The following is a 23,741-nucleotide window of genomic DNA, read 5'->3' on the forward strand; positions in this document are numbered from 1 at the left end:
TCTGGTGTAAAGGGCGCTAGAAACAATCAAGAACCTGGCCAAGCTATGAATACCGAAGCACAGCAGCATGACCATAGCATCAATTCCCGCCAAACGGTGACAGTAAACAGCTATGATTGGCTACAGTACCGAGATGAGCAAGAACAGCATAAAGCCAAGAACGCGATAACGCACATATCTCCAGGGGTCAGCTTAAGTACACACAGTTCAGACATTCCGGCGGATCCTCAGTCCTTCAACCCCTCTTCTCAAGCTCTGGCTAACGTGTTGTCCGAGAGTCCGCCATCCAACCAAGGTTCAGGGTCCAATTTTACGGTTGTACAGCCTTCTAATGTAGAGGACAAAATCTCAAGACAGAGGGATGACGGAAGTGGCCATGAGATTCAGTATTCGGTGTTTCGTCCCGTGCATGCCTATCCAACGAGGGACTTGCCGTACGAACAGCTCCGAAGAAAGGAAGAACAAGAACAGCGAGAAAACTTCAATCATTTGGTTTACGATTGTACTGAGGCTGTGGAGAGGTTTGGACGCGAACTGGAAAGGATAAAAGCTGGTTCTAGTGGGTCGTATTTTGTATATGGAACATCAGCCAGCGAAAGCGCGCCTGTAGGGGTCTTCAAACCCAAGGATGAGGAACCGTATGGCCCATTCTCTCCTAAATGGACCAAATGGGCCCATCGTACTTTTTTCCCATGTCTTTTCGGCAGAAGCTGTCTGATACCTAATCTCGGGTACATTTGTGAAAGTGCAGCAAGTTTGCTGGATAGACGGCTTGAAACGCACATTGTGCCCTACACAGATACTGCATCTTTAGAGTCCTTTAATTTCTATGACAATAGGAAAAAATGGGTACTAGGGTACAACTTGCAGAAAAAGAAACAGAAAAAATTGGGTTCATTCCAGCTTTTCCTCAAAGATTACATGAATGCCGATGAGTTCTTTCATAAGTATCCGCTACCAGGAATGTACTCAGACGTTAAACAGCCGTTGCAACAAAAATCATCTGGTGAAGACGTCAAACATAAACCAGAGATAACTATGACCTTAATAGACGATACAGAGGCGCCCAAGAAAATAAACTTCTCCCCGACTTCAATAGAATCCGAAGAAAACACAATATTTGAGTGGACAGAATCGACCCTAAATCATTTTAGACTGGAGCTAGAAAAACTGATAATCCTGGACTATATAATGAGGAACACAGATAGGGGTCTGGACAACTGGATGGTGAAACTAATCAAACTACCAAATAATGAGTGGAAGCTAAAATTAGCTGCAATTGACAATGGCTTGTCCTTCCCCTGGAAACACCCCGATGAGTGGCGTTTATACCCTTACGGGTGGTTGTATTTGCCCTTGCAACTCCTGGCCAAACCATTTTCCGAGCAAATAAGGTCCCATTTTCTACCGATATTGACAAGTACCAAATGGTGGGAAGAATCGTATCAAGAATTTTTAGCTCTATTTAGCAGGGACGAGGATTTTAGCGTTCGAATGTGGAGAAAGCAATGGGCGGTTTTGAAGGGCCAGGCATTCAACGTCGTGGAAACTTTGAAGGACCCCAGGCAAGGCCCGTTGGAGCTAGTTAGAAGAACAAGATGCCAAATAATAGACGAAAAGATGCAGGTCCCCTGCTGTCCACCTCCCGTGTCCATCTTCAAAAACGCTATAGATGAACCTATTGGACTATATTCTTCTTCACCAATGGTACTCCCCAGTACTCCGAGCACGATTCCGTTTCATACACATGGCCAGGACGATAATCAGCCTGTGTACCATGATTCAACTGTCCACCCGTTCGCGAATAAAACCGTGATAGCCGAGCGATTACAAATAGTCAATTCTACTCCTGTGTTCACTTGGTGCTGATCTCTAAGAATGATCCAATACATATCCAAAACACTACACACTTTTTAATTCACTATGTAAGATATAAATGGCGCCAATTAAAGATTCTTTTCTGTAATGGCGAGGGTTAGCCGGCTGTTATTTTGTGTGTCCAAGAAAAATCGGAACCAAGGAGATTTGTAGTAAAGATAGTTTGGAACATTTCAGAAAGAAAACATGTATTCGGAAAAAGGAAAGGAGAATTTGAACGGTTCACTGCACTGCCCTCATTTAGTTAAGAGTGAAAAAAACCTTTAAGTGGCCGGTGAACAAAAAAGCTTACATCTGCAGCTCCCATGAATTTGTTTTGGACATCAGAGGCCAAAAAGCAAAATGAAACGCCTGGTGGAAACTCTGCATCCGGAAGCCTATCTCAAGTACAAACGCTTGGTCGATCCATCAATCGAGAAATACTTCACAGCTGTCCACGAATTTTGGAAGGGAAATATGGCGAATGTCTCCATAACAGGACACATTTGATCAGGGACCTAATTTCCTCTGGTAACGTTGGATTGGGCCCGATTGAGATAATTCATATGTCGTACTCAAATAAACATGAAAAAGAAGAGTTTGGCGAATACTTCTATCTTACTGGAATTGGAGCTTCTAGTCCTTCAACTCCTGTAGAATTCCTAAAAATGCTGAGATCGAACCAACGAATTTCTAAGAATATCTCGAGTGACATCATATCCACTTATTGTTGTTTTAATTTTTTCAGTAATTTGGACATTCGTGTCAGATATGATGCTGACGGTACTTTCCAAGCAAACGCAATTGACTGTGGCAAGGAAACTACCGATTCGACCATGACGGAAAAAATGTGGGAAGAGACATTCGTTAGTTCCATCATCAGAGCGATCATAACAAACACTAATCCAGAATTAAAACCTCCTGGTTTATTAGAATGCCCGTTCTATGTTGAGAAAGATACTGTATCTTCTTGCAAGAGAATTATTGAATTATTGTGTCGGTTCTTACCTCGGTCGTTGGATTGCGGATGGGATTCCACTAAAAGTATGCAAGTCACCATTGTCAATAACTATTTAATGTATAGTTTAAAAAGTTTTATTGCAATCACGCCGGGCTTAGTAGATTTCGCGATCGATTATCTGAAAGGGCTCACCAAGGAAGATCCAATCCACGATCTACACTATAAGATAGCCATGATCACAATTTTAGACTACGTACAAATAAAAGAGCTGGAAATGATAACCATTTTGAATGAAACATTGGACCCGCTTTTATCATTGCTAAGTGATTTACCGCCTCGAGATGCATATTCGGTGCAGCTGATGAATTGTATGAGTGACTTATTGAATATCCAAGCAAGATTTCTTTTGAATAGAGAAGATTACGAGCTAGCTTTGAGCGTCTCTAATACATCAACCGGACTGGCCTTAGATTGTTTTGACTCGTGGTACAATTTAGCCAAATGTCACATCAAAAGAGGGGAGTATGAAAAAGCCCTGTTCGCAATAAATTCGATGCCACGTCTACGGAAAAGTGATCAATTTCTCGAAACAGTGTATAGCAGGTTTCTCACCTATAGTTACTATAAAAAACCATTAAATGGCGGTCAACAACATTTCGATCTAAGTTCAACAGAGTTTACGAACCTGTGCGGAACATTGAGAAATTGGAAGGAGGATGATTTGAAACGGCAAATTTTTGGAAGAATTGCAATGATAAATGAAGGAAAAGTCGGCTATACGAAAGAAATTTGGGACGGCATCGCGATAGAACTGGGCCCCATTTATGGCCCACAATCCGTGAATTTGATCAACTTCGTCTCACATCAAGAGGCCAAGAATATAAAGAATATCAATCTGATAGCACGGAACACGATCGGTAAGCACTTAGGATGGTCCAGTGGTAAAATATATGAATTATTGATGGAAATTGTGAAGAATATTGGGTGGAATGGACTATTAAACATTCGAACGGAAGCCTTCATGATGGAAACTGAATTCTACCAAATTTCCGCCAATGTTACGGACGAAAACGGCCAAATACCCATGGAAGCTCGAAAGAAACGGTTTTGTGAGCGTTGGCTAGATGATTTATTTTTGGATTTATATCAAGACCTGAAGTTGAGTAAGATTAATCTAAATAATAAGGACGAGAAATACAGCGGATTAGAGTGGGAGCTTCTGGGCTTGACCATGCTCCGTACTTGGCATTGGCAAGATGCTGTAGCCTGTCTAAGAACAAGCATAGTAGCTCGATTCGATCCCGTCAGTTGCCAACAGCTACTAAAAATATATCTGCACCCACCCGAAGATCTTCAAGAAGTCACAGTACTGGACGCGGACACCATAATAGGCTTATTGGTCAAGCAAATATCATACGATTGCAGGTATTATAACTATTGCCAGATTTTCAACCTGCAAGTACTGTGCAAACTATGCAACGAACTGGGAATAGATATACTTCGCAAAAAGATTCTCGTTCTACCCTCCATAGGAGGTGAGATCATGGTCATGATAGATACCATGCTCGCGTGGATAGGTGACCAAGACCAAACAATACAGCCCACATGAACAGAAAAAGTGCTGTTATTACCATATAACCACTACGGTTAAATACAGTAAGGGTAAGGGTAACGGCATATGTACTTATTTTTTTTTAGCATTTTTGAAGTAGGCAAAGAAAATTTTTTTGCGAGGGATTGACGGCTAACGCCAAAACACTCCGAAGGGAATGGGAAAGGCTTGGGCATCGCTCGAACTCATCGAACGAACTATTTTGGATCATATTTTCACCAACTTTGGCTGATAAGAATTAATTTTGCTAGTGGGCTTGAAAAGGTGCGTTTAGGATACATTTGGTGAAGATCTTCAAATATCCTTAGCTTAAGATAATACATGCCAATTTTAGTGGGCTAGAGATTCCAAAATTTCGTTTTGATTAGTTTTAAGAAGAGTGCCATTTATCGCTTTTGCCCATCTGATAATTAGGAAAGAAATATGTCAGGATCATTTTGGAAATTTGGACAAGATTTTAGTTCGCAGTCGCCCCTATCTAAGCTGCTGAATAAGGCTTTTATCAAGATTGACAGTGAATCCGCTATTGCGGAAGTGATAGAAAAAACCGATGCTAGTAGCACTGACGAAAGTTTGGAAGGCAATTCCTTCAGGTCAGAAGACGAGGAGGAAGAAGTGTGTGAGCCGCCAAATACAGAAGAAGAATACAAAGTCTATAAGCCTAATTTGTTACTTTTAGACGACCTCTTAGATGATGAGGAGTTATATACGGAACTAATGTGCTCTAACTTCAAACTGCTAGTATACTTAAAATATCCTGAAGTTCTGTCCAAATTGATAGATTATGTAAGAAATAATGCCATACTGGATTCCAGTATTGATAGAGTTATTTCAGACAACACCAATTTAGTGGATGACAAAGAGGAGGACACAACTGAGGATCCTGAGAGCTTTAAAAGAGATACAGAGAGCGGAGATAACATTCCTGAAAGGAAAGAGAAAGGCCATGATGATAAGGAAGAGGATATAGAAGGTGAAGAAGACGATAATGTCTCTGTGGATACGAGGGTAACTCTTCCTCATGAAATAGAAGAGCACGATGATATTAGAAGGGCCAGAATAGCGGCTGAAGTACTATCCGCTGACGTTTGGCCCATATCGTCCGCCTTAATTGAAAACGAAGGTCTCCTAACCAAAGTTTGGTCGATTCTTAGCCATTCTTCCCCATTGTCAATAGAGGCATCAACATATTTCATGAAAATCAATGAGCGTCTCTTGGATATGGACATGGATGGTGTTATCGGATTCATACTGAAAAAAGAATACATTGTTGATGATTTCTTGGTACACATCGATAATCCGCCGTTGATGGATTTTTTATTAAAGGTAATATCTACAGATAAATCAGAAGTATCAAATGGAGTTATCCAACTGTTTAAAAAACAGAATTTGGTCCCCAAGCTAGTCCATCTACTCGATCCTGTATTTGATTCTTCAATGCAATCCGCAGCCGGCGACTTTTTGAAGGCTCTGGTCACCATTAGCGGCAACTGTCCTAATGAAATCGCCTCAAGTATTGGGCCCAACGAGTTGACAAGACAGTTAGTTTCGCCTGATATGATGAAAAAACTTATGGATATAATGCTCAAAGGCGGTACTTCGCTGAATAATGGTGTCGGGATAATTATTGAGCTGATAAGAAAAAATAATTCAGATTACGATGCGATACAGGCAAATTATACCACTATCAAAACCCATCCTCCAACGGACAGAGACCCGATTTATTTGGGATATCTAGTAAAGCTGTTTTCGGAACGCATGCCTAAATTTAACGAAATATTAACCGAAAAGAAAATCGCCCCTTTACGAACATCCTATGGGACAATCGAACCCTTGGGATTTGAGAGATTCAAGATTTGTGAACTTATTGCGGAATTGTTACACTGCTCAAATATGACTTTATTGAATGAACCAAATGGTTACAGTATTGTAAGAGAACGTGATGCCGAAAGAGAACGAATCTTTAATGCAGAGGATAATGTGAACTCCAGTGACTTTAATGAATCAAAAGAAGATGAGGATGAGAACGATGGAGATGCTGATGAAGAGGAAGATGATACGAATCAAATAGAATCTACTGGCACCTCAGTAGATGGGGAAGAAGTTATTGATAAATTAAACTCATTACAAATAGAGACTGATAAAGTAAACCAGGAAATAAACAGTGACGAGAAGGATGGTTTGATACCAGATTTCAACAATGGGAATCTACAGGAAGAAAACGAAAATCCGTTCGAACCACAATATTCAGATGTCATTCTAGATTCTTTCGACATGGAAAAGAAATTTCGCATTTCTCCAAACGTTGGTGATCAACTGAAAATTGCTCTACAGGATACTAGGGTGATAGATACTATGCTTGAAATGTTTTTCCATTTCCAGTGGAATAATTTTCTGCATAACGTAATCTATGATGTTATTCAACAAATATTCAATGGTCCACTGAAGATAGGTTACAACAGATTTCTTTTGAGCGATCTTCTAACCAACATCTGTTTAACCGATATGATTATTAACGGAAATAATGAATGTACGAAATATGAGGAAGCACATAACTCAAGACTTGGATACATGGGTCACCTGACTCTAATTGCCGAAGAGGTCACTAAATTCACTGCATACATTGAAGAGATGAACATTAGCTTCGAGAACACTAAAGTAACTAACTCTTTCTTTGAGAGTAAGTGGGTTAAATATACTGAGGATGTGTTAGAGGATCTAAAGGGGAAATACAATGCAATATTAGGTGATGTTGCCGAAGAAGGTGAGATACTGGGAGATGAAGAAGACGACACCGTCTACGGCAAGGCAACGCATTCCGGGGGCAGCGTTGACGACTATATTAACGACATAATGCAAATGGACAATGTAAATGGCCAAGGAGAGGAAAGTGAAGAGGCAGAAGGATACGACGGCTTGGATGAAGACAAATCTCAGGAATATTGTCATGATAATTCTATAAAAAAAGGATCACGTGTTCCATCTAATGATGAACACGACGAAGCACAGCTATATTACGAATACGTCAGCGAAGACGGGACAACAACAAGATTAAACTTCAATCCAGACCCTGATTCTGAAGAACATGATTTGAATGAGCTGGATAATAACGACAAAATACCCTTAAAGCTCAAACGAAGCTTCACGGACGCATGCAAGCCCGAAATAATACCGGATAGTACCATTCATGCTGAAGAAGAAAATGACTTTCAACTAAGCGCGGAATTGAACGATGACTGGGAGTCGTCACCTTCTAATTCCTTGCCTAAAAGAGCATCTCCTTCCAAAAATGGTACCAACTCACCTATATACCAGCATCAATTTGAACTTCATAGCCCCACAAATGAGTGTGAAGATTACAAGGACGGAATATTAAAAGCGGAAGATCGTGATTACGACATTGAGGAATATGATGAACTGAGCGATGATAGCGATGAAGAGTACGATAACTGCGAAGATGAAGATGATTTAGACGATGCGACTTCTAGTGCATACGCGTTATGTAGATCCAAAAGTAAAGACAAGATATCATGGGACGAAGAGGAGCATGCCAGACTAATGGGCGTTGTAAAATTTAATTCAGAGCATTACAGGGACTAGGCGATACTAATTAATAATTCTAATAATAATAATACTAATAGAAGATATAATTACACAGCAATATATGTATTTGATTCATGACTATTTGAGTTCCATATTATGTGAGGTGGGGGGGTCTTCTCTTTAAATAGTTCATTTTACTTCACTCATGCGATGACTAGTATATACAAAAGTAAAAAATGCTTTTTTTTTCATGAAGTTTTCAGAAAATTTTGTTGAATTTATACAAAGTAAGGAAGATGATTTTGCAAAGAGTAATAGATTAAGAACAGATTTCGATAAAAATAGAAGGAATAAGACGCCAAGAAAACGTTCCAAAATGGCAAAAAAACTTTCATCTCCGTTATCCTTTCTACCGCTCTATAATTTGTTTTCTGCGGTCGGCTGGTCTTATTTGCTCTACTTGGTCATTTTTCTCTATCCGAAGATTGGCCAGCCATCATTCTTCTACCACACTAAGAACATCGCTACCCTCATCCAATGCGGTGCTACAATTGAGATCGTAAACTCATTGTTGGGAATCGTACGCTCCCCATTGCTGACCACTGTTGCCCAGGTGTCTTCAAGATTATTAGTTGTCTTGGGTATCTTTCAATTATTGCCAAATACCAGCGGAGTTCAATCAATTGTTTACATAACATTACTATTGGCATGGTCTATAACCGAGATTGTAAGATACTTATACTATTTTTTCACGTTAGTGTTTGAAAATGGCGCGCCAAAAATCTTAATCCTATTGAGATATAATTTATTCTGGGTCCTATATCCTACAGGTGTTGCCAGCGAATTACGCATTATTTATTGCGCTCTGAATGTAGCCGAAGCTCAGTATTCCTTGCTTTACAAGAAAATATTGGTGGCTGCCATGCTAGCGTATATTCCGGGCTTTCCAATGTTATTCTTACATATGGTAACACAAAGAAGGAAAGTCATGAAAAGTTTGAAATCTGCATTCGGGAAGAAACTTATCTGAATGTTAAAAAGAAACTTTGTATGTAGTATGTCTATAAACAAATTAGTGCCTTTATATCGAAATTGCTTTGACGTTCTTGTTATTATCGATATTACATCGAGGTGTATGGGCTTAATGTTCAGTAAAATTGCGAAAAGTGGCCAGTTTAACCAATTTCTGAAGAGATCCGAATACAATTCAGAACTACCTTGACAAGAAACTGAAACGCCATTCCTTTAAGGTGCACTCAAATTTTCATGCTACAATTGAAGTTTTTATGGCCAGTGGCCAGAATGACGCCTATTTGTAGGCCATTTGCCAATTATTCACTCAGAACTTTGGCCACAACTTCAAGCATTAGTAACACGAGGACCAAGGTCCGTAATCTGGACACGACACCACTAAAGTTGTCAAATGAATTATATGCAGTTTTCAGAATTCATAACCGCCCATATTTGGTAACGAAGGGCGACCGAGTTATTCTTCCGTTCAAGTTGAAACAAGCGGAAGTGGGTGATGTGTTAAACATGACGGATGTGACAACTTTAGGATCCCGCAACTATAAGCTTGTCGACTCTCCCATTGAGGCTGGTCTATATACTTTGAAAGCAACCGTCGTAGGGAAGACCAAAAGGGCTTTTCAGAGCAGGGAGGTAACGAAGAGAAGAAACAGACGAGTACGTCATGCTAACAGCAAAGGTGATTTGACAATTTTAAGGATATCAGAGCTGAGCGTAAACTGAACATACGTATAAATATATATACGTACGTATATGGTCATGTAAATAACTATAAAGTATAAGTCTTTTCTCTCTAGCATTTTTAAACCCATTCAATTCCTGGCGGACGCGCTTAGGACGATGTTTCTCTTTCATATGATGACAATTGAAAATGAAGCATCTGATCGATCGCTCCACCAAAAGAAAAAAGAAAGGTGGATGGAGGTAACACCATTACTACAATAACACAAGTGAACTAGCGAACTCGTCTGAGTGTACCTTTAAATGCCGTTTCTGAGGAAGATAGCAGGAACTGCGCATACACACTCCCGGTCTGACTCGAACTCATCGATAAAATTTGGTCATCAGCCGACTAATTCCGTTGGATCAACTAAAAGTTCAAGCAAGAGTCCCCGAGCAACATCTCGAAAAAGTATTTACGATGATATTAGAAATCAATTCCCTAACCTCACTCCCAGTACCACTTCCCATTTTTGCGAAACCACACCAGCGACTGAGAAATCCTTTAATTGGACCATGGATGACTATATCTCAGCAACAACCCTTGAAACTCCGACGAGCGGTCCAAGCACTGTATGTAAAGGTGAGAATGGACCTGGTTGCTTCTCCGATTCGAGGAAATCCTCCGGCAGTAATAGTGTAAACAGTTTATCGTTTGATAAGTTGATCTTATCGTGGGATCCTACAGACCCTGATGAATGGACAATGCATCGCGTCACCTCATGGTTCAAATTTCATGATTTCCCAGAATCCTGGACAGTGTTTTTCAAAAAACATCAGCTGTTTGGCCACAGATTCATAAAGCTGCTTGCGTATGATAATTTCGCTGTTTATGAAAAGTATTTACCGCAGACAAAGACAGCTTCATACACCAGATTTCAACAGTTATTGAAAAAAACAATGACCAAGAATGTAACCAATAGTCATATACGTCAGAAAAGCGCGAGTAAAATGAAAGGTTCCAGGTCTTCCAGTGAATCAATCAAATCAAAACTCAAAAATAGTAAATCACAAGAAGATATTTCGAATTCAAGGTCAACTTCAGAGTCCGCATTGAGCCCAACAAGATCGGGTCCCCCCAAGACAGATGAAAGAGCCTTTTTACATTCTACTCAAACGCACCAGAAGACGAAAAGCGCAAGTTCTCTATACAGAAGAAGCTTCATATCCTTGAGGGGTTCATCATCAAGCAGTGTTCCCTCAGTGAAATCTCCTTCAAATATCAAATTAAGCATACCAGCTCGGCCAAACTCAATTATTGAACCTAACAGTACACTCAACGGGTCAACTAGCCCACCTGCATCCCCTTCATACCCTAGCATTTTTAGAAGACATCATAAAAGTAGTTCATCTGAATCCTCATTATTAAATTCTCTTTTTGGTACCGGAATAGGTGAGGAACCTTCAAACAAGCCTAACTCACAAGCTCATAGTCTATCTAGTGAAAATTTAGCCAAAGGAAAACCTAAACACTACGAAACTAATGTATCTTCGCCTCTTAAACAGTCTTCACTGCATACTTCTGATGATAAAGGTACTTTATGGAACAAGTTCAAACGAAAAAGCCAAATGGGAGTCCCTAGTCCAAACACAGCTGCTTCTGCGGCACCTCAAGCAACCCCATCATTAAAGTCAAACTCGAGCACTGCCACTTTAACCATGCAAACGAATGATTTAGCTGTACCGTCACCATCCTCGTCAGCACCGCCTATTCCTAAATATGTGAGAGGAAATTTAGAAGTTGTCAGCACAGAAGGAACATCTGAGGTTTCTTCAACAACGGCATCTTCTAAGGAAACATATTCTAATTATAATAAGTCAGATGAGGTTGTTTCAGTACCAGAAAAAAAACAAACATATAGTTTAAAGAGCTTTTTATTAGAACAAAAGTTTTATCCCATGAAAAAGACAACTTTTACGGGCAGTGAGAATAAATATATTCTAGTTACAAAGGATAATGTCCACTTTGTTCCGGTTAACTTGAAATACTTGACAAGTTTATCCAGTTTCAAAGAAACTGTTCTCTCAAAAGTAGGAATCAATCATAAAAATGTCACATTTCATATGACAGATTTTGATTGCGACATTGGAGCAGCCATTCCTGATGATACTTTAAAATATCTAAAGAAAAGTTTGTTCTTGAACACTTCTGAAAAAATCTTTATCAAAGATCAAACAAAAACTCAGCAGAAATCGAAACCTACCACCGTCCCTTCAGAAAACAATGTCCCTTTGAAGTCAGTGAAAAGCAAAAGTTCCATGAGATCTGGAACAAGCAGTTTAATCGCATCGACTGATGATGTTTCCATTGTTACTTCTTCATCTGATATAACATCGTTTGATGAACATGCGTCGGGCAGCGGACGCAGGTACCCACAAACCCCCAGTTATTACTACGATAGGGTTCCCAATAGTAACACTAATGAAGAATTAAATTACTGGAATATAAAAGAGGTTCTTTCCTACGAGGAAAATGCACCGAAAATGGTGTTTAGAACAAGTCCTAAACTGGAACTTAGCTTACCAGATAAGACAAATAAGCTGAACATTCCAACGCCTATAACAGAAAACGAAAGCAAAAGTAGTTTTCAAGTATTGAGGAAAGACGAGGGGACCGAAATCGACTTCAACCACCGGAGAGAGTCGCCTTATACAAAACCGGAATTGGCGCCGAAAAGGGAAGCTCCCAAGCCTCCTACAAATACTTCTCCTCAAAGGACATTGTCTACCTCTAAACAGAATAATCCGATGCGCCTAATGAGGGCAAGTACAAAGATTTCGAGAAGCAAAAGATCTAAACCACTACCACCTCAACTATTATCTTCTCCCGTAGAGGCCAGTAGCTCATCTCCTGATTCACTTACCTCCTCATATACCCCAGCTTCAACGCACGTTTTAATTCCCCAACCTTACAAGGGTGCAAATGATGCTATGCGTAGACTGAAAACAGAGCAAGACTCCACTAGCGCGACTTCGTCCCTGAAAATGAAACAAAAAGTGAATCGCTCCAATTCGACTGTATCGACTTCAAACTCAATCTTTTATTCTCCCTCACCATTATTAAAAAGAGGAAACTCGAAAAGGGTTGTCTCTTCGACATCCGCAGCCGACATATTCGAGGAAAATGATATAACATTCGAAGATGCGCCACCACTGTCAGACGATGATGACAGTGATAACAGTAGCTCTACTTCATCTGATGATATTATCTGGTCCAGAAAAAAAACAAATACCGAGCCAAATAGTGAAAGCAAAAAGGATAATGATAATGATAACGATTCAACACATTCTGATGAAATATTCTATGATTCCGAAGTGCGGGACAAAGTAGAAAGAAAAATGACTTTTAGACCATCCCCAGAAGTTGTCTATCAAAATTTGGAAAAATTTTTTCCCAGGGCTAATTTGGATAAGCCAATAACTGAAGGAATTGCTTCTCCAACATCTCCAAAATCTTTAGAGAGCTTACTTTCGACAAGAAACATGATCTCACCGAAGACTGAACCAGGCACGCCTTCCCGTCCAGTCCCTCCAGATATCCTCGACAGCTCATACGAGCTAATTCAAGATGGTATTGGCAATAAGAATAAGTTGTTAAATCAAACTAAAACGCCTAAAAGAACTAAAACAATAAGAACCATTGCTCATGAAGCTAGTCTGGCGAGAAAAAATTCGGTCAAGCTGAAAAGGCAAAACACTAAAATGTGGGGAACAAGAACGATCGAAGTGACCGAAAACCATATGGTGTCAATCAATAAAGCCAAAAATTCAAAGGGCGAATATAAAGAGTTTGCCTGGATGAAGGGTGAAATGATAGGAAAGGGATCCTTCGGTGCCGTCTATTTATGTTTGAACGTTACTACAGGTGAAATGATGGCCGTTAAACAAGTTGAAGTTCCAAAGTATAGCTCCCAAAATGAAGCTATTTTAGGCACTGTGGAAGCATTAAGATCCGAAGTCTCCACTTTAAAAGATTTGGATCATTTAAATATTGTTCAATATTTAGGTTTTGAGAATAAAAACAACATTTACAGTTTGTTTTTAGAGTATGTTGCTGGTGGCTCCGTAGGCTCGTTGATTAGGATGTATGGAAGATTCGATGAGTCATTAATCAGGCATTTGACAACACAGGTATTGAAAGGTTTGGCATATTTGCACTCGAAAGGTATTCTCCATAGAGACATGAAGGCGGACAACTTGCTTTTAGATCAAGATGGTATCTGTAAAATTAGCGACTTTGGAATTTCGAGAAAATCGAAGGATATATACTCTAATTCAGACATGACCATGCGGGGAACGGTGTTCTGGATGGCTCCCGAAATGGTCGATACGAAGCAAGGCTACAGTGCGAAAGTTGATATATGGTCTTTAGGATGCATAGTTCTCGAAATGTTTGCTGGTAAACGTCCATGGTCCAACCTAGAAGTTGTTGCTGCTATGTTCAAAATCGGGAAGTCAAAATCCGCACCCCCAATTCCTGAAGATACTTTACCTCTAATATCACAAGTTGGTCGAAGCTTTCTGGATGCCTGTTTTGAGATTAATCCAGAGGAAAGGCCGACAGCTACTGAACTTCTCTCTCACCAATTCAGTCAAGTAGATACAACATTTGACTTCAAATCTACCAGGCTAGCAAAATTTATAAAGTCAAATGACAGGTTAAATTCCTCAAAATTGAGGATAACATCTCAAGAAAATAAAACTGCATAACTGTCGAGATTAAGTTATGCTGAACAGATAAATGCATAAGTAATACTTTGGAACAATGTATATAGATAGTTAAATGAGTTTAAAACAAGAGTAACAGAACATCAACACTTTCCTGACGTTTATTCAGATGAAAAATGATGTACAATGAGCGTATCAAAGCGACGATTTGATCCTTCAAATATGGTAGCCTTCACTTCCTCATTGAAAATCTCATTTTCATCTAGAAGATCTTCCCCGATGATGAAAGTAGTTTCTTCTAAATCATTTAAGGCAGTATCTGATAAACCCATATCAAGAACAGTCTCTATGAAAGACAACTTTTCGACCGAATCTTGAGGACTTTTAGTTTCAAATGGAATCTCTACAATATTGAGAGTAGATTTAGTCAGCCACTCATGCTCGGCAAAAACAGTTAACAAATCGTTTGTGAATTCACTATCTTTGCCATTGATAAATACACTACAGGAAGCGTTATCATTATTATAGCCGTCCCTATAGCATATCAACAAAAGGAGATATAGTCCAAGATAATCTGATGGAGTCAGATACGGTTTTGGTAACAATAAGTTAAATCGCTTTTTCTTAAAGCGGTCAGCATTCAATCTACCATAAGTATTTGAAATTTGAACTGCAAAATTGGCTTTGAGAGTCTGAAAAATAGATTCAAAAAAACTCGACGATAGTTCATTCAAGCCCAGGAGGTGAGAATAAATGTGATCAAAGTTTGCGTATTTTTCGTCAATAAAAACCGGGCTTCCTCTGTACTCATACGAAGCACCCTTTAAGGGCAGCAAAACCAAATCTGTAGGATTAATTTTCACTGCGGCAATATTAGCTGCCTTTTCACGCATAGTAGAGAATATCACTTCACTTGAAAATGGCATTTTGCTTAGGTTTGAGAAAATATCAAAAATTTGTAATAATGAATCTGTGTTTGCAGTAAAGTGCGGATCATCGTTATATAAAGAGGATGATTGCAACAAATCAGTAGTTCGTTCAGTAAGCAATCGTAAATGAATGGCTCTTAATGCACCAATTCCTTCAAACGTGCTCAAATTTTCATCTATAACACTTAAATTCGTATCTATATCATCAATGCTTTTAGACCAAATATGAACCATTTTCCTTTTTATTTTGAGTGTGTTCGGCTTCGATGTAGAGTCAGTAGCTGTTGTCATTCTGCTCAAGGAGGCTTCATTTTTCTGTTTTCCACCGTTGAGCTTTGGGGATACTCCTAAAGAGAGGTAGTTCAATAATTTTAAAGATGGAGAGATCGCTTCCGTGGTATTTATCACTGTTGTCAATTCACCAACGCTATACTTAATAACATCTGCCAGTGAATTTAATTGAGTATTCACTCGAGATTCATCAAGTTCCTTAGAATTGAGTCCATCCGGCCCGTCGTCATTTTCAGTTGTTGATAAAGATTTACGAACTTCATTTCGATATGAATCTGGATAAACAAGGAGCGTCAAAGGAGTGGTGACGAAAGTAGAAACTAGAGCCATTAGCACAAACATACCAAATATTTTTTTACTAATAATACCCGCATTCAAACCGACAGTTAGGACAACAATTTCAACAATCCCTTTACAAGACATTAAGACCCCGGCCGCAGCTGCTTCCCTCCAGAATAAGCCACTAAGTTTAGCCGTAAGGGTGCCGGAAATAATTTTGGTAGAAATTGCGATACCGATCGTTGCAAAAACGTAACCCCAATCTCTACCTTGATTCAACAGAGTTAAATCAACATTTAGGCCAGCGACAGCAAAATAAATTGGAATGAAAACGATATTTGGGATATCTTCCATTCTCTCTGTCAATTTGACAACATAATGATCATCTCTAGGTACAACTAGACCAGCAATGAAGGCACCAAAAATAGGATGAACACCAATGATGTCTGTAAAGTAAGCAGAAATGAACATAATAAATAGAACGCACATTGTCGCCAGTGGAGAGGGTTTACTTCTGTCCAACTCATGAGTTCTTATCAAAACCCATCTTAGAAGATACTTTAGAGGAAAGAAATAAATCAAAAACCATGCAAGCGTGATAAGCAGAATGTAAACAGTATTGACGGGACTTCCTTCTGAACTCGAAAGAATGATACTCAAAGCCAATAGAATCCACCCCAGTATATCGTTGGTGATACCTGCCGCGAGTACAACAATTCCTGTTCTATCCTTGATCAAACGCAATTCATTCAAAATACGACATAAAACGGGAAAAGCCGTAACAGCAATCGAGACTGCTATGAATACCATAAATACCGAAAACTTAACATGCCTTTGACCTTCTGTTTGGTTTGAATAAGCATGGAATAAAGGAATTGCTAATAAGCAACCGAAGCCGAACGGCACTGCCAAAGTGGTTATACCTATTGCGAGAGCTTTCTTTAAGTGCTTTTTAATAAATGCAATATCTACTTCTAAACCCAAAAAGAACATGAATAATATTATTCCCAGATTCGCAACTAGATTCAACCCCGGAATCGATGATTGGGGAAATATCGTATCCGTATAGTTTGGAATTTGACCAAATACGGTGGGCCCCAGGATAATACCTGCTATAACTTCTGAAATAACCTTAGGTTGTCTCATCATCGAAAAGGGGATGTGAACTAAATTGCATACCAGTAATATAAGACATGCCTGGAAGAGAAATAATGTTAACGGCGAACTGGAGTTGTAGTGGAATGGATTTACACCGGACAAAACGCCTCCCACAGTGTTTGCCATTTGGTAGAATATAGATAATACAACTTCACTATAAGGATGGGCTGTTTGGTGCTACTTAATATGTTCCTTAGAAAAGGACGCGATGTAATATAAATGAACTGTTTTTGTTTTTCTCCCTTCTACGTAAAGCTCAGCCACATTGAAGCGAGATGGAAACACAACGTATGCAATCCACTCCAAAGAAGTACACGACAAAAAAACATGCGATAACTATTATATTAAGATGCTTGAATATAAATATTTGAAGAATCACCTGCGAGAGCCAACACTAAAATTCAAATCAACGCTTGTCATGCTGGTCAGATTCAAAGTGTTTTTCTATGCTCACGCAAAAATTTTCTCTTGGTTATAGCTTTGTATAGTTCCTCGTCCTCAACCAGATTGCCGACTAACTCTTCTATGTTTTTAAAAAGCGTCATGAAAGCAAAGTGAGGTTCGTTCAAAGGGAACCTAAGAGGTGTATCGGGTGATATCCAGAACTCTGGACCCATCGCATATTCGTTAACGTCAGTAGCGTTTCTCAAATGCAGTTGGTGAATGTAGGACCAATCGGAAAAGCTAAGTTTGTAGTCTTTATCCGCCAGACATATGCGATGCAATTTTTTTACAGCTTTGAGTAGCTCTTGCAGATTCCTTAGGTTACAGATTCCAGAGCCTTCTGATTCGTATCCAGCGGAAGAAACATACTCTGGTGGAAGTATCCCTTTGGCACTGGATACTTTTGATAACATAGAGAGAGATCCTTGTGGGCTTGCTGGAGGGGATGTTACCCCAGAGTGATTTTCTTCAGGCGTTTCATCACTGTCCCCACGAATTTGACTCGACTGTGAGCTCGTCGACGTCTCCTCGGGGCCACCTTCACTTGTATCAGATGCTTCAAATATTTCACCAGTGTTCACCATAAAGGATAACGCTCTTTGGCGTCCATTAAAGACAATGGACCTAATCTTGTTATTAAATGAGTCACCGATCTTGATATCTAGAGAGGTAGATATGTCAAACAGTAGATCACCCACTGTGGATAATATAGCACCCATTAATGGCACAGCGCCCAAAGCCCAGATAACGAAGAATGCACGGCCTGCGCCAGTTTTGGGAGCATAATCACCGTATCCAATAGTCAACAAGCATAAGAAACAAAAATAAATACTATTAAAATATGACCAATTCTCTGCGAACTTAAATACAAGGGCTCCCAATAACCAAAACCCCATAAATATTGCTACTGTCATTGACAGCGAAAACCAATGCTGCTTCCTCGATGCTGTTCTGCGAACGTGTTTCATCAAATCAAACGCTTCCCTTTCAGATGAAATTTTATCGCCATCCATATAATGTTTCCAAGCTTTCGTCCTTCCATTTTCAACTCTGTGAAAAAAGAAAATAGGTCCAGACGATTTTTGAATGATGGATCTTGTCATAAACACTATCAAACCCATTAAGACAACTCCCGATAGCGAAAAGATCAAAACCATGATTTTAGCACCAACTGATTTAGGTAAGATGTCACCTAGTCCTATAGTCAATAATGATACCGTACAGAAATAAAGTGCATTCCCGTACGTGATGTGTAACAGAGCGCTAAACATGCCTGCGCCCCAAATCAACCATATAGACAGTAGTACAGTGAATGCCATGATACTTCTCTCATTGGGTAAAAGATTGAATGTTGGAGGATATTTTTGTAATTTATAACCAATAAAATGTGTTGTCAAAATGATAGTGCATACGAGATATAGACCGGAACTGATGCAGGCAAACCAGAACCCGATGGTTTTGCTGTAACTATTGGGCATGTCAACCAAAGAACAAACAACCACGTCCACCAAAAGCATCCCACCAGCTAGTGTCCAACCAGTGATGTTAATTAACTGAGACTTAAGGTACGTCAGTTTTTTGCTAAAATGAAGCATCAGGACAATATTCGACGTAAAACCCAATATTAGAGACACAATATTGACGGCAAAAACACCGGGAGGGTCAAAAACAGTTTTTACTTGATTCATCAAGGCGTCAGTATCGTTACTGTGCGGGTTCATCACCACTGAGTTGTTCCTGACGGATCTCCATTTTTCTACCACACAGGCTATTGAGATGGTATTAGCCACGGGACCCAAACAGGCAGTTATTACGGGGAAATAGCACGAGACCACAAACCAAAAGACGAATAAGGATGAAGAAGGCTCTGCATTAATGATGCTAACTCTTTCATCTCGAAATCGCAGCGCGTCCTTTAGCTCGTCCGCAACAGCATCCCCAGTGCCTTTCACTTTGGGCTTCGGATGTGGTTTAACAGCTCGAGCTGAGTTCTCTTGACTCACTCTCTCCATACTACCATATTCCTGTCTCTTTATGACGAAGCTATCCATCAACATTATTTTATTTACCAAAACAACTGGAATAACATATAAATGATGCCTTGTTATACAGCTAGAAAAGGGCGAAGACACCAGCTCACGATCTACGGAGACGCGGCTAATTTTGATGGAGAAAGGAACATGAGACAAGATGATTCATGGGATATTCGATGAGTTAAGTGATGTCGAGCCTTCTATTGATCGTTTTTAGTACAGTTTCATTATATGTATACGTATTCACTGTCTTGAATAACGAAAAAAACCAGCCAATTGCAATAAAACGCAGATTATTTCCCTCCCATTATGATAGCGCCGCTCAGAGCACGTTAGGGTAACAAGACGCGAATGCGAAAAACTCCCAAAAAACTCAAAACAAACTAAAATGACAACATTAAGATGATACTGATGAGGGAGAATCCAGCTTTAAGGCCATTCAGCGATTTTGATCCTGCTGTTTAGGCTTCTTTTACAGAAAGTCTATAATTATTTATATTTCAAAATACTTGATAAACTTTTTTTTACGGCTTTAGATCACTTCCTGCTCCTCCTAGTTATTTTTTGCCATCCATAATTATACTCAATTTCCGAGTATCACGTTAATTTGATTTCTCGATTTCCAGAATCTAGAGACAGCAGATGTCGTCAAATAATGAACTTTTGTTGCATTTAGTATCCCAATTAAATGCGCAACAGCGAGCGGCGGCACTCTTTGACTGTACAAAAGGTCTACAAGTTATAGCCGGCCCCGGTACAGGGAAGACTAAAGTTTTAACTTCTAGAGTAGCCTATCTTATTCTGCACCACCACATCGCTCCTCGTGATATTATAGTGACCACTTTTACCAACAAAGCTGCTAACGAGATGAAAGAGCGTCTGCAGGAAATGTTACGCGATACAGATGTCAATGCGTCGGAGCTTCTAATTGGCACTTTCCATAGTATCTGCCTGAAGATACTGTATAGGTTTGGACACTTGGTAGACCTACAGAAGGAGTGGAGAATCATTGATGAAAAGGAAATAGATATAATTTTGGATGATATGATAGAAAAAGTTCCCGATCAAATAAGAGACTATGCCTCCTCCATCACGAGGAAAGTAAATTTATGTATGCCGAAGAAGAATGGTGATGAATGGAGCATTCATCCAAAACTTATTAAGAAACAAATTTCAAGACTCAAATCAAATGCAATACTACCTGAAGAATACATTCTAGACTCGAACCATGACGCTGCATTGGCCTATTTTTACCAAATCTATCAATCAGAACTGAGCAAGAAGAATACTTTAGACTTTGATGACTTGTTGATGTACACGTTCCGTTTGCTGACTAGAGAGCGTGTTTTATCAAACATAAAGCATGTTTTGGTTGATGAATTTCAAGACACTAATGGTATCCAATTAGACTTAATGTTTCTTTTCGCAAAAGGAAACCATCATCTTTCGAGAGGTATGACCATTGTGGGTGATCCCGATCAAAGCATATATGCCTTCCGAAACGCTCTGGCCCATAATTTCTTAGAAATGGGTAGGAAGTGCCCCATCGAGTATTCAACTATTGTACTCGTAGAAAATTATCGTTCCTCCCAGAAGATTTTAAACACAAGTGAAATCTTGATAACGCAACAGAACAAAGGCCGTCAGAATAGGGCTCCACTTCGTGCCCAATTCGATCTGGATTTCCCACCAGTCTATACGAATTTTCCCGCTTATTTTTTGGAGGCACCTTCCTTAGTTCGAGAACTACTATATCTGAAGGCCTTACCAAACTTGTTTACGTTTAATGACTTTGCGATTCTAGTAAGGCAACGAAGGCAAATTAAGAGAATCGAAAGTGCATTAATAGAACACCGAATACCCTATAAGATCATAAGAGGTCACACCTTTTGGGATTCAAAAGAAACAAGAGCCATGTTGAATTTGCTAAAACTGATATTTTCTCCCAACGATAAACACGCAATTTTGGCTTCACTTTTGTACCCAGCAAGAGGCCTCGGTCCTACTACTGGTGAAAAGATCAAAAGCGCCTTAGATACACTGGCCACGGAGGTGTCATGTTTTCGAATATTAAAAGACATCAGTGATAAAAAAATAATGCTGGATATACCGACAAAGGGTCGTTCTGTTATAGCAGATTTCATTTCAATGATTGAAACCTGTCAGTTGCTGTTAAAAGGTACTCTATTAGGGGGTCTCACTGATCTATTTGATAAACTGTATGAATTGTCAGGTTTGAAGTACGAATACTTATACAAGGATGGTAAAAAAAAAACGGCACAACTTGAAAAATCCGAGCCTAATTTATTGAATGTGAGGCATAAGAATATTGAGCTTTTGAAGAATTATTTCTTAGCTCTTCTTAACAAGTCAAAATCCTCACATAAGGAAAAAAGTGAAAGTAGGAATGAAACAACAGATGGTGACGACCCAGTAGACGATAAAGGTATTAGTCCAAAGGAATATCTCCGTAATTTTTTCAACTCACTGTCTCTTCACTCGGATGCTGCTGATGAAGAAGAGTCGAAGTCCAATAAAAGTGCCAGGGCGAATCGTGAAAAAAATGGCTTTGTCACAATATCTACAATCCACGGCGCTAAAGGCCTTGAATGGCCAGTAGTTTTTATTCCTGGATGCGAAGAAGGGATCATTCCTTGCGTGTTCAACGACGATAAAAAAGACGAATCGGAAGAAGACGAGGAGGAGGACTCAGACAATATTAAAAAAAGTACGAGCCCAAAAAAGAGTAGAGTTTTATCTGTGGAGGATTCTATAGATGAAGAGAGGAGAATGTTTTTCGTCGCACAAACCCGTGCCAAATATCTTTTGTACTTGTCAAACACTACAACAGTAGAGGATGTCGATAGGCCACGCATAGCAAGCCGGTTTCTGACTACCGATTTAGTAAAAGCCATGTCCGATAGTCAAAAATTATTTGAGAGTACAGATAGTATCGAAAAGTTATATCGTATTTTGAACAAAAAACCACCGGCCCAAGATAATGATTTCTTTTCCCTCGATCAGTTACGCAAAGACTATGACCAATTCATTGGGAACAGAAGGGAAAGAATGATTTGGCAAGGAATACAAATGAATGATATCTATGGGATACAATTGTCTAGAAATAAACTATCAGCCTCTGTGAACGATTTCACATCAGCTGCAGACCAGTTGCGGCTAGAAATGGACAACTCTATGTCGCCACAAAGGAAACTTAATCCAAGACCATCACCTAGCAGATCCAGTGGAAATTACGCTCCGAGAAATAAACTTAAGAGTCCAGAAAAAAGATACGCTCCAGAAACTATATCATATGTTTCTCCAGTCAAGAAGAGGTTATACGCACCTCGATACGATATAACGAACGGCGTGCCTAGTCGGCAAGAGTTTCATTCTGCTACTGGGAAGAACATTACCTATTTGAAAAGAGAGAACGGGTCAATTACAGACATCTCTCCAAAATCATCAACAAGATCGCTAAGAGGAGCATCACCAAGTAGAACGAGCTATATTTCAGATGATGGACAATCACCGACAAGGCCCTTGAAGAAAAAAATCGCTAGTAATGTTCATGTTCCAATTGCAGGCGTTTTTAGAGTGGAATCCCATCCGAATAATAACGAACAGTGCACAAGATACTTCGATAAATCAGGCCATTCGCTTACCTCAAGCGGATCTTTCAACGTCTCCAGCAGAAGTAGTAACTTCGATCAGTCAAAAAACCTGATACAAGATATCAGGAACGAATTGGATTTATCCGATGATGAGTTGTTGAACGATATATCAATAGAGAGGAGAAGAGAGATTATACATTCACAAATCACAAAGAAAGGAAAGTCAAGATCTCGTGTTAGAAAATCCAAAGCAGGCGGCGAAATAAAGATTGAGGAAGTGATAGATTCAAAGAGTGAGTTTGAGGAGGATGATAGCAGAAACACAACTGCAGCCGAGTTATTACATAATCCAGATGACACCAGAGTAGACAACCGTCCAATTATCTCGAACGCTAAATTTCTGGCCGATGCAGCAATGAAAAAGACGCAGAAACTTTCTAAAAAGGTTAAAGATGAACCTGCATCAAGTCAAATGGATATATTTTCTCAGCTGACGCGAGCAAAAAAGAAATCGAAATTGAATAATGGTGAAATTATAGTTATCGATTAATTGGATTTTCAGATCAGACTACATTGACAATCAGTGGTGGTTCATGAAATTTT

General features: G+C 39.5%; 9 protein-coding genes across 9 annotated transcripts; 7 read left to right on the forward strand and 2 right to left on the reverse strand.

Moving 5' to 3' along the window:
- Window positions 1-45: 45 nt before the first annotated feature.
- LSB6 (1-phosphatidylinositol 4-kinase LSB6) lies at window positions 46-1,869 on the forward strand (the record flags this gene model as incomplete). Its single annotated transcript, XM_056228951.1, has 1 exon — window positions 46-1,869. The coding sequence occupies one exon, from the start codon at window positions 46-48 to the stop codon at window positions 1,867-1,869; it is 1,824 nt and encodes a 607-aa protein (XP_056083018.1).
- Window positions 1,870-2,183: 314 nt separating this feature from the next.
- CHS6 (Chs6p) lies at window positions 2,184-4,427 on the forward strand (the record flags this gene model as incomplete). Its single annotated transcript, XM_056228952.1, has 1 exon — window positions 2,184-4,427. The coding sequence occupies one exon, from the start codon at window positions 2,184-2,186 to the stop codon at window positions 4,425-4,427; it is 2,244 nt and encodes a 747-aa protein (XP_056083019.1).
- A 426-nt stretch (window positions 4,428-4,853) lies between these two features.
- SAP185 (Sap185p) lies at window positions 4,854-8,030 on the forward strand (the record flags this gene model as incomplete). Its single annotated transcript, XM_056228953.1, has 1 exon — window positions 4,854-8,030. The coding sequence occupies one exon, from the start codon at window positions 4,854-4,856 to the stop codon at window positions 8,028-8,030; it is 3,177 nt and encodes a 1,058-aa protein (XP_056083020.1).
- A 319-nt stretch (window positions 8,031-8,349) lies between these two features.
- PHS1 (enoyl-CoA hydratase PHS1) lies at window positions 8,350-9,003 on the forward strand (the record flags this gene model as incomplete). The annotated part of the gene is made up of 1 exon (XM_056228954.1): window positions 8,350-9,003. The coding sequence occupies one exon, from the start codon at window positions 8,350-8,352 to the stop codon at window positions 9,001-9,003; it is 654 nt and encodes a 217-aa protein (XP_056083021.1).
- A 236-nt stretch (window positions 9,004-9,239) lies between these two features.
- Window positions 9,240-9,725, forward strand: MRPL49 (mitochondrial 54S ribosomal protein bL21m; the record flags this gene model as incomplete). Its single annotated transcript, XM_056228955.1, has 1 exon — window positions 9,240-9,725. One exon carries the CDS (start codon window positions 9,240-9,242, stop codon window positions 9,723-9,725), a length of 486 nt encoding a protein of 161 aa, XP_056083022.1.
- A 261-nt stretch (window positions 9,726-9,986) lies between these two features.
- Window positions 9,987-14,432, forward strand: BCK1 (mitogen-activated protein kinase kinase kinase BCK1; the record flags this gene model as incomplete). The annotated part of the gene is made up of 1 exon (XM_056228956.1): window positions 9,987-14,432. One exon carries the CDS (start codon window positions 9,987-9,989, stop codon window positions 14,430-14,432), a length of 4,446 nt encoding a protein of 1,481 aa, XP_056083023.1.
- Window positions 14,433-14,551: 119 nt separating this feature from the next.
- On the reverse strand, window positions 14,552-17,173 carry KHA1 (Kha1p; the record flags this gene model as incomplete). The annotated part of the gene is made up of 1 exon (XM_056228957.1): window positions 14,552-17,173. One exon carries the CDS (start codon window positions 17,171-17,173, stop codon window positions 14,552-14,554), a length of 2,622 nt encoding a protein of 873 aa, XP_056083024.1.
- A 305-nt stretch (window positions 17,174-17,478) lies between these two features.
- Window positions 17,479-19,548, reverse strand: TOK1 (Tok1p; the record flags this gene model as incomplete). Its single annotated transcript, XM_056228958.1, has 1 exon — window positions 17,479-19,548. The coding sequence occupies one exon, from the start codon at window positions 19,546-19,548 to the stop codon at window positions 17,479-17,481; it is 2,070 nt and encodes a 689-aa protein (XP_056083025.1).
- Window positions 19,549-20,166: 618 nt separating this feature from the next.
- Window positions 20,167-23,688, forward strand: SRS2 (DNA helicase SRS2; the record flags this gene model as incomplete). Its single annotated transcript, XM_056228960.1, has 1 exon — window positions 20,167-23,688. The coding sequence occupies one exon, from the start codon at window positions 20,167-20,169 to the stop codon at window positions 23,686-23,688; it is 3,522 nt and encodes a 1,173-aa protein (XP_056083026.1).
- Between the last annotated feature and the right edge of the window lie 53 nt (window positions 23,689-23,741).

Source organism: Saccharomyces kudriavzevii, assembly GCF_947243775.1.
Source record: "Saccharomyces kudriavzevii IFO 1802 strain IFO1802 genome assembly, chromosome: 10".
Taxonomy (NCBI): Eukaryota; Fungi; Ascomycota; class Saccharomycetes; order Saccharomycetales; family Saccharomycetaceae; genus Saccharomyces; species Saccharomyces kudriavzevii.